This window comes from Sorghum bicolor, chromosome 5 (genome assembly GCF_000003195.3).
Source record: "Sorghum bicolor cultivar BTx623 chromosome 5, Sorghum_bicolor_NCBIv3, whole genome shotgun sequence".
In the NCBI taxonomy this organism is placed as follows: Eukaryota; Viridiplantae; Streptophyta; class Magnoliopsida; order Poales; family Poaceae; genus Sorghum; species Sorghum bicolor.
Genome location: NC_012874.2, coordinates 5,657,188 through 5,668,042, shown reverse-complemented (window position 1 = coordinate 5,668,042; position 10,855 = coordinate 5,657,188). Strand labels below are relative to the sequence as shown.

The following is a 10,855-nucleotide window of genomic DNA, read 5'->3' as shown; positions in this document are numbered from 1 at the left end:
GCGATCGTTCTCCTCCAACATTCCCGGCCGCCGCCGTCGCTTGTCGCTTCCATACCCCGTCGAGAATCCGCCGCCACCTACGCGGCCGCGGCCATGAGCTCCACCGCCGCCGTGCCCCTTAATCGCCGCATTCGCAGCCGGCCGCCGTCGGTCGGGTCCTCTCGCAGGTCCGATGATCCCACGGCCGGCGCCGCCGCCACCACCGCCACCGCCAACGGCAACGGCAAAGTCTCCACCAGGCCACCCACCCCCGACCACGCCCCGTAAGGCCGCCATAAGATATCTCCTCTCTTGGATTCTCCTCCCTCCGCCTCAGCTGTCACTAAAGGTGCTGGGTTGGTTGGTTTCGTCAGAGGGGAGAGGACGGTCAAGAAGCTGCGGCTGTCCAAGGCGCTGACGATCCCGGAGGGGACCACGGTCTCCGAGGCGTGCCGAAGGATGGCGGCGAGGCGGGTCGACGCCGTGCTGCTCACCGACGCCGGTGGCCTGCTCTCCGGCATCGTCACCGACAAGGTGTTGTGTTCCTTCAGTTACATCAGTTTCGAATCTATTGTACTCCGTACCAAACTGGTTATGATTGGCTGATAAGTTGTTTGGAGCTTAAAAGGTATGGTCTTTATATGTAAAAATGTTGTAAATGTGGTAGTGGCTGCTTTCGATTGTACTCCACTCGCTCCCATAAAGCTTGCTTGTGTCTCAATCAAGTGACTGAACAGAATGCATTTCTTTAGTGTTGGACGCTTTGCACCATTGCAACTTTAGCTAATGCTATATTCTTTGTTTAAATTGCTATATGCTTGAAATTTGCAGCTGATGCCACTATGCATGTCCTTATTTGTTCTGGAGCTGAGACTGTGTATACATGGATATCAATGCTTGAATCATTGAATGTAATGCAGTTGGCTATTTATGTGTTCATCTGTATTTGGTTTGAGCAAATCTGCAGTTGGCTATTTATGTGTTCATCTGTATTTGGTTTGAACAAATCTGACACTGACTCAGCAGTATCTATCTGTTAGTCAAAGTATACCCTCAGCCTCATGATTCATTCTTTTCCTTTGAACTGGGATATAGGACATAGCTACAAGGGTCATTGCCGAGGGGCTGCGGGTTGAGCAAACAATAATCTCCAAGATTATGACAAGGAACCCTTTATATGTCACGGGGGACACACCTGCTATTGAGGCACTGCAGAAAATGGTCCAAGGTATATGTGGACTACTGTTAATACAACTTCACATTCAAGAAAAGAAATAATGGAAAATATAGATGCCTTATTTAATTTTTGTTTTTACAGGACAGTAAAGAAACATTATTTTGTTAATAGTATAAAGTTATTATTTGGTTCATGCTTACTGCAAGACTTGGGACTTACTTTAACAGATCATGCTATATCTTAGCAACTCTATTAGTCTAGAGGGGCGGAGTAATGACAACTTCCGTTGCTCTGGTGTTTTATAAGGAAAAGGAGGACCAGCAATTTCAATGTAGTCCAGTATCCAAATTTCTTTAACATCCTAATGACATCATAACATTTAGTGCTGCATAGGCTAACCCTGATTATTTCCATGTTCCTTGAATAAATTTACTTGGAGATGCGATATTCCTCTCTCTGAAGTTAATATGGCACTTTTCTTATTTGTAGGAAAATTTAGACACCTTCCAGTTGTGGAAAATGGTGAGGTTATTGCGATGCTGGACATTGCAAAATGCCTCTACGATGCAATATCAAGATTAGAAAAGGCAGCAGAGCAAGGAAGTGCACTAGCAGCTGCTGTAGAAGGGGTTGAGCGCCAGTTAGGTGGCAACGTCTCAGGTATCCGTATTGTTGTGTCAGCTCTTGCTTCATCCCTGTTTTTTTCTTTTTTATCACCAAATGTTCACCAATGCACAAGAATTCACTGAACATATTTTTGTCATATACACCAATTTTCATCAGTAAGTTATTTTATCTAGTTATTCTGAAGAAAAAAAATGGTTTTAACTTTGCAACCACTTGAAGCCAAGTCTTTTGTTGTGAACTTGAATGTTGTAATGTATATGTGTCTTTCCAGTTGGATGTACATGTACTAAACTAGTTATTGCTTTATGCACTTGCCTAGATAATTAATTAACTGTTTTTGGATGCAGGTCCACAAAATGTCATAGAGACTCTGAGAGAACGGATGTTTAAACCTTCTTTGTCGACCATTATCACAGAGAACACAAAGTATGTTGTCCCTTTTCTTTTATTCCTTGCTATTCTTCTGTAAATTTTTAGTAAAAGTTGATCTAGATAAGAATGCTTATGTCTGTATTTACTTGCAGAGTAGCAACTGTTTCCCTTTCGGATCCTGTTTGCGTAGCAACACGGAAAATGCGTGAGTTACGAGTTAATTCAGTCATTGTTACTGCTGGAAATGCGCTTCATGGGATCTTTACGTAAACATTCCAACCTTGTACCCTTTAATTTTTCCCATTTTTTAGATATTTTTGAAGTTAATAATGAATATATGGTTGTGAATTTCAGCTCAAAGGATGTGCTGATGCGTGTTGTGGCCCAAAATCTTTCTCCTCAGTTAACTCTAGTAGAAAAGGTTTCTTCTTGAGATTTATAATTCTCTGTTCCAGAAGTTGTTGAATTTTGTATTCATCCTAGACACACAGTGTCTGCTACTATTTTGATCCAGGTAATGACTGCACACCCCGACTGTGCTACATTGGACACAACAATCCTTGATGCACTACATATCATGCATGATGGCAAATTCTTGCATATTCCTGTTCTTGATGGAGGTAAACTTTGATTCTTCCAGCCTAAGGTTTGCCTCCTTTGATACTTCTATTGTGTATCTGATTTTCCTTTTCTATGAACAGATGGGCAGGTTGCTGCTTGTTTGGACGTTCTGCAAATTACCCATGCTGCCATTTCAATGGTCTGCCTCTCCATGCCCCATTCCCTCTATCTCTTAATCCATCCTAGTAATCTTAGTCCATCTGAAATGTTTTTTCTCCCTGAAGGTTGAAGGAGGTCCTGGTGCTGCAAATGATGTGGCAAACACGATAATGCAGAAATTCTGGGACTCTGCACTTGCTCTAGAACCTCCAGATGAGGATTTTGATAGTCACAGGTTTAGTTAGTGTTTCTTTTGTGTTCTTTTTATTTGTCTTCCCTCTCAAATGCAATCTTGCCTGAATTATTGCATTGTACAGCGAATTATCTTTAGTGATGCCATCAGATGCCAGGGATGGCAGGAGTAGTATTTATCCTCCTGCTGTTGATAATTCATTTGTCTTTAAGCTTCAGGACAAGAAGGGACGTATGCATAGATTTACTTGTGGTAGGTACTGAATATGATGTTAGTCAGAGAGTTGACTATGCTGAATGCTTCAGCTAACAGCTTATTTGTTCGATTCAGGCTCTGAGAGTTTAGATGAGCTGATGTCTTCTGTAATCCAAAGGTTAGGCATGGGTGATGAGAAGAGTGTGATTCAACTGTTGGTAAGCTTGAATAATTTGACATCTCATTGTTTCCAACTTTTAGAAGTTATATTGTAGGGCAAAGAATTGGATGTTCTGTGTATGGCCTTCAAATAGAAGATACTGTTTTATTGTTCATGGAACAATCATGTATCTCATTCGGTATCCTGTTGTTGTCAAGCACTATTGAATTTATCTGTGAGCTTAGCTTATTTAGAACACCATGCATACTGAACAATTGCACCAGCTAATCCATGTGTTGCTCTATGCAGTATGAAGATGATGAAGGCGACAAGGTGCTGTTGACAACCAATTCTGATCTTACTGGTGCTGTGTTGTATGCGAAATCATCTGGATTGAAGGTCTTTCACTTCTCTGATGTGGACCCCCTTTTGTTCTCTTAAAAAACTACTATACTGTGGGGCTGTTTAGTTCGTAACCATAGTTTGCCACAACTAACCTTGGGCAAGTGTGGCTAAGAAATTTGGAGCAACACTTTGCCATGACTAAGGGAATCTGCCACACTTTTTACTCTAGATGACATGTGGAGCCCAAGGAATCTTGCCTAAGTGTTAGTTGCCAACACAGTTGCACTTAGATTTGTTTTCATGCTTTTGCTAAATAGGGGATGACAGCCATGACACATGATCACATATTCATATACACATGATGAAATGCAAAGCTGGAGCATAGAAATACTAACTTCATTGGTTTCCCTGAAAAGACAATTCAGTTGTATCCATTTTCTATATAGTATAATGCTGATGCCCTGTATGCAGTGGCGGAGCCACCCTAGGGGCGTAGTGGGGTGGCCGCCCCAGCTACCGGTGTGCTCGCCATGGACCCCAAGACCCCCTCTTCTTCCTTAGCTCCGACCTCTGAGAGTCTCCGAGAGCTTCGCTTCTGTCGCTGCGACATGGACGAGCTCACGAGTGAGTCAGCGAGCAGCGATAGGAGGCAGGAGAAGCAAGATGACCGATGGTTTGGGCAACTGGGCCAATTTTTCTCTCTGTGTTCAGCCCAGCAGCAGGTTAGTGAAGGCCCAACAATGCCCCAGTGGACAGTGCAGTCCCATCCCATCGACCCATCCCCAACCAATCGGTGAGCTCCAGAACCTGATTCCCCATCTGAGCATAGGGCCGGCCGCCCGAAGCGGAGTTGCGTGCACGAGCGACCTGCAGCCTACTGGCGAGTTGCGATGGAGTGAGGAGGAGATGAGGATTGATGAGTAGTGTGAGGTCCTGAACTCGGGTCACCATAATTTGTGTGATTTGCATTGTTTGTTGCCATAATTTGTGTGATCACACTATACGAATACAATGTGATTTGGGTCATAAGTGTTTTGCTCCATTTTTAAGTAAAAACTCGCCCCAGCTATTATTTTTTCTGGCTATCATTGCCTGTATGTGTAGACATTAAATATTATTTACACCAATACTTTGGGCTAAACTGGCCTAGGCTAATGGACCCATGTAACAGACCTATCAGGTTGTACCAGTCAGTCTGGAAAGTCCCAGTCCAGGTTGCTCAGTAACAATCTAGTTGGCATTGTTTACCTCCATTTCCTAACTGCTGTAATTAAATTTGCAATTTCAGGCCTTGAGGTTGCATATGGACGACTCAGATTCCAGCAATGAAGTAACACAGCCATTGCCAGAGCTGGCATCACCATCCCATGGAAGTCAGTCGATGCATGTTCATTATGGATTGATGGCTTGTGCGATTGCTCTGACAGGGGTAGCTGTGATAGTTTACTTGAGACACTCAAAAGCTTGAACTTCTGGAGAACAAAGACTTTTGCAAAGCTATATATATACCACTAATACGCATAGAAGGATCACACATTTTGGCTCATGAGAAGGGTAATAGTGAAGTAATCATGGGCTGATAACGATATACACTCGATTACATTGTTGGTCCAAGAGAAATATGCTGACTATGACTGTCATGTTCTCCAGTTAACTGAAGTCAGTTCTTATGGTGGGAGGGAAGCCTATCATATGGTATTTCCCGTTCATTTTTTACAAGTACCCACAGTTTCATGATGCGGTGAAATATGTAACCCTTATGGTTGGTAACCATGAATTCAGTGATGTCTCAAGTAATCCTGTAACCATGTATATGCGTCTCTGAGCAAGAAAACCAAGAATGAATCTCGCCTATGTGGTGATCAGATCCCAAATTGAGATTCTTTGGTCTTCAACTTTTCACAAGAATACGCAGTTTTTTCACTATTTTGGTGAAACATGAGGTTGTTCCTACTATTTATAGATAATCACATATTCAGCGGCCGTGCAGCAAGTAAAATATCATCTGGAATGCTGTATTACCATGTGTGCATCTGTGACTATGAAACCTAGAGTGAAACTCCCCTATGTTGCCCTGCTGTTTTATTCGGTGCGTCTCGTCAGCCAAATTCGATCTTAATATGCCCTGCTGTTTATTCCGTGTCAGCTTATTTCCAGAACAGAAACTTTATCACACAACGGATTCAGGCCTTGTTTAGTTCTAGAAAAATTTTGATTTTCGCTACTGTAGCATTTTCGTTTGTATTTGACAAACATTGTCCAAATATAGACTAACTAGGCTTAAAAAATTTATCTTGCAAATTACAGGCAAACTATGTAATTAGTTTTTGTTTTTGTTTATATTTAATGTTTCATGTATACGTCCAAATATTCGATGTGATAGGAAATCTTGAAAAAGTTTTAGGTTTTTGGGTGAAACTAAACAAGGCCTCAATGTCAGAACACAACTGGTATAGCTTATTGCCAGAACATAAACTTTATCACACAACGGATTCAATGTCAGAACACAACTGGTATTGCTACGGCAACAAATCCCTTCTTTTCAGAAAGCAAACATGAGAAAAATTCACCAAATGTCAGAATCATAACTGGAAACAGTACAACAAATCCCTTCTTTTTCTGAAACAAACATGAGAAAATTCAAGAACTTGCATGCTAGTCTGCCGTGCAGTGAAGACTGCAAGTGCTAAGGAATCAATTTTTAAACTATACCGTATAGAGGACCTTGCTTTTATTACCTTAGTTTTCTCTTGCATATGCCTTCTTGATTTCGTGCAACCTTGCAGCCACTTCATGCATGCTGATGCGCTCATTCGGGGACGTCTTAGTGCAGAGAAGCCCAATGTTTAGAACTGAAAGCAAACACTCTAAGCTTTTCTCCTTCATGGCCAATGCAGTTTCTTGAGATAAATCTTGTTGCTCTTCTAGTAGTTCAGAATCTATAATCTGTGGTATCATGTGAGGAAAGTTCATCTCAACAAATTTTGTAATGTTCATCCCGCCATTGAACATATCGTCAGTTGGCCTCCTCCGCAAAAATATTTCGAATAGAACAATTCCAAAGCTGTAAACATCCACAGCACTTGACACAGATCCACCTGTAGCACACTCTGCAGATTGCACAAAAGAATTGCTTACTCCAAAGATTAACATACATGAAACAGTTATGCAGTATGAAACTTCGTATTACCTGGAGCAATATACCCTATTGTTCCCATAGTAGCGGCTGAAGTCAAGATCGAGTGAGTGGACGATGCTGCTGCTGAGTCCAATCTGAACCTTGCAAGACCAAAGTCTCCAACATGTGCTGTCATATTGTCATCCAAAAGAATGTTGCTAGGCTTCAGATCACAATGGACAATGGTTCCTTGGTTGCCATGGTGGAGGTACTCCAATGCATCTGCAGTATCCACTGCAATACTTAACCATGAGCCATTGTGATGTGGATTCGAGTTGAGGTGTTGCCATCATATCGAGTTGAGTACAGTAGCTCATGCAAGTCACCTTGTGCCATGAACTCATAGACTAAGGCTTTGAAATCATTTCCACTGGAATCAATACTGGAGCATGCAGTGACTATAGGAACTAGATTTCTGTGCCGCACCTTTTGTAGAGCGTTACATTCTGCAATGAAGCTCTTTTGTGCTCCCCTTGTCTCTAGACGGAAAACTTTGATAGCAACCAAGGTTCTACCTTGGAAGAGTTCTCCTTTATACACGGAAGAATATGTTCCTTTGCCAATCAAATTGGATGCTGAGAACCCACATGTTGCTCGGGCGAGATCGTTGTAAGAAACTTTGGGAAATTTTCTACTGAATGAGGGCAAAGATAACAGGTTTCTCTTTTGTTTTCCTCTCCAGACAAGCATTACAGTTATGACTATAGCAACTAACAAAATGCTCGATAAAGGGATCACCACTTTTTGTATAATGGAATGTCGCCTCTGCTTACTTGAATTAACTGGCATGACATGGCATGCAACTAGGTGTAACTCCAATGGTCCACCACAAAGCCCTGGGTTTCCATCAATATGCACAGCAGTTTTGTTACTGAATATCCCTTTCATTGGGACCTCACCACTGATGTTGTTGAATGACAGATCTAGTTGCTCAAGGTATCGGAGGTTGCTGAGGCTCATAGGTATTGACCCGATCAAATTATTGTGAGACAAGTTCAGAGTTTGTAGACCACTTATGTTGTCTAGTGTAATGGGGATGCTTCCTCCGAAACTATTATGTTGCAGCCCAATGTATTCCAAGTTTTCACAATTAGCTATAGTTGTTGGAATGTCTCCGAACAACATATTTGACGAAAGATTCAGATGTACGAGTGCCTTGGCATTGCCTACTTCATAAGGAAGTTGCCCGTGAAGGTGGTTTGCAGATAAATCAATATAGAGGATCGACGGAATTCCAAACATCTCTTTGGGAACCCCACCATGAAGAAAATTATTTGAAAAGGTGCACACTCGAAGATTTTGAAGATTTCCTATGCTTGCAGGTAGACGCCCTTCGAATTTGTTGTATTTAAGTTGGAGATATGATAACTGAGACAAGTTCGAAAGGGATGAAGGAATAAACCCTGTGAAATTGTTATTAGCTAAATCAAGCAATTGTAAACTCTTTATGGTTTCAAGCCATTCTGGAACCTTGCCTGTAAATTGATTCCCAGGTAGTCCAAACTGTATCAGGTTGCGAAGGTTCGCAACGCCAGAAGGAAAGCCACCTGATAATTGATTGTACCCCAGTAATAATGTATGCAGTTCACTAGAAAGGTTACCTAATGAAGTTGGCACGTGGCCTTCTAGCTGATTGTAACTTAACGACAGCCTTTGCAGCTTAGTACAGTTGCCTAAGCTGTAAAGAAACTCCCAGTCTTGACTGTTACGCGCTTTAAGTTTATTTAACTCAAGATTCAGCCAGTAGAGATTGCGAAGTTTGCCAATGGAACTAGGCACCGCCCCAGTGAAATTATTACTTGACATATCAATGTTCGCCAGACCCGATGCATTGGCCAATGAGGAAGGGATGTGTCCATGAAAAAAGTTGGTGTCCATTGCAAGGTATTGGAGGTTGGGAAGAGAGGTACCGAGACCAGGTGGCAGCTCGCCGCTTAAATGATTCCCTGCAATCCTAAAGGAAACGAGTGTCGAAAGGTTCAGGATGGCTTGTGGAAAACTACCTGCCAAATGGTTGATACTAGCGCCCAGAGCCTGTAGCTCCGGAAACTTAGCAAACTCATCTGGGATATTTCCCTCAATATTATTGAAACTTAATTGAAGCATTTCTAGTGTTGTGATATTGGCCAGAGAAGGAGGGATGGTTCCAGAAAGATTGTTGTAGAGAAGCTCCAGCTGTTTAAGTCCAAGAGGCAAATCGGGAAATCCTCCAAGGAGATTGTTCCCATTGAGCCATAATTTCTCCAGGTTGGAGCAGTTTCCAAAAGTTGGTATAACTCCTTGTAACGTGTTGTTACTCAGGTATAGGGTTTGGAGGCGACGCAACTGACCAAGGGATGCAGGGATTTGTCCACTGAATCTGATTGTTGCTAGGGACAGGTGTTTCAGGAATGTCAGGTTCCCGAGGGAAGGAGATATTTGGCCGACTAAACCTTTGTTTCCAAGGTCAAGATTAGTGACACGATTGCTCCTCGTCCTGCATCTGACACCTTCCCAACTGCAGAAGTGGGTGCTGTCATTCCAAGAGGCCAATGCTTGTTGTGGATCCAAACTGATCGCCTTCTTGAATTCAAGCAGCGACAGTCGATCTGCTAGGTCCCCAGTGGTGGTGCAGGTGACAGCATGCAGACTGCAAACCATGAGCATCAGCAGAAGCTGTCCAGTTGCAGCAGCCTTCATGGTGATAAGCATGGGATTGATTGAGAGATTCAGAACAAGTGAGGAATTCCGGCGACTTCAGCTTTCTGTTCTGTTTCATTGAATTTTCAGTGTAAGGAAATGCAGAGGCATGGGCACCAAGAGAAGTATTCATATCAAACTAGTAAGCGCAAGTATTTAAATTTAAATGCTAACTTATTACTAGAGGTAAAGTTTGTGAAAGCAATGTTTTATGTCAAGTATGTGGAGTACCTGAACTGCTAAGTGAAAATCCCTACTGCAGGATAACGATCAAGTATGTACTGACATTGGCACATAAGAACTTGTGCTTCAAAAACCTTGCGCGCGGTTCTTCTGGATGACGATCGAGCTGACCATATTGTAAAAAGAAATATTTCAGGAAACGATATGGTAAAAAGGAAAAGAGAGAGAATACAGCGAAAGGGGATCTGGTTACAGAAATCGAGCTGCGTGCTTCATCGTCGGCGGCCGAGAGATGGCCGGCGCGGATGAAGGCTATTGAGCTGGCTGAGGCTACTGACCTGCATACCCGATGATGGTTATAGGGCGAGAAAAGAATCGATGGGCCAAACCTTCTCGATGCCTTTTGCTTTCTCTACCACGTTTGCATTCTTATCTGCATAGATAGGATAGGACAATAATAGATGGAGGCTTTCCTTTCCGGGTCAAGTCGTCGATGAAAGCGACTTGCGGCTTCCGATCCGGCTGACCTTTTTAGTTCGTGAAAATTTGTGGGCTGTAGTATTTTCGTTTGTATTTCATAATTATTGTCTAACTATGACAGGAACGGTTCTACAATCACTATCTAGAGGGGTTAATTAGTAAAGAGCTGTGAGTAAAGTTTATTATCGGTCCCTAAACTTGTACTACCATGTCATTCTGGTTCTTAAACTCGCAAATCTACCATTTAGATCATCAAACTTATTCGTCTATGTTATCTTGGTGTTTAAACTCAGTTGTGTTATCTCGGTCCCTAAACTTATAGTCACCCATTTAGGTCCTCAAATTTATTTAATTGTGTCATCCCGATCCCTAAACTTAGTTTTAAGTCTAATCTAGGTCAAAACAAAGCGATCTAAAAACTCTATATCAAAAAATAATTCGTAACTTTTTTATATGAACTTGAATGAAGACAATCTTTATATCAAAGTTGTAGCCCTCAACATGATCTACAACTTTATACTTGAAAAGTTTTTTATTTGAAGTCGTTTAGTGTCACAAAATTTAATT

General features: G+C 42.1%; 1 protein-coding gene and 1 pseudogene across 1 annotated transcript; one reads left to right on the top strand and one right to left on the bottom strand.

The window, feature by feature from the left end:
* LOC8072747 (CBS domain-containing protein CBSCBSPB3) lies at positions 1-5,853 on the top strand. The gene is made up of 14 exons (XM_021460707.1): positions 1-263; positions 354-513; positions 1,075-1,207; positions 1,646-1,816; positions 2,131-2,209; positions 2,308-2,421; positions 2,510-2,576; positions 2,670-2,775; positions 2,857-2,915; positions 3,001-3,110; positions 3,193-3,320; positions 3,399-3,481; positions 3,733-3,822; positions 5,057-5,853. Exons 1-14 carry the CDS (start codon positions 94-96, stop codon positions 5,234-5,236), a joined length of 1,650 nt encoding a protein of 549 aa, XP_021316382.1. The 5' UTR covers positions 1-93; the 3' UTR covers positions 5,237-5,853.
* LOC8073645 lies at positions 6,261-10,191 on the bottom strand (annotated as a pseudogene).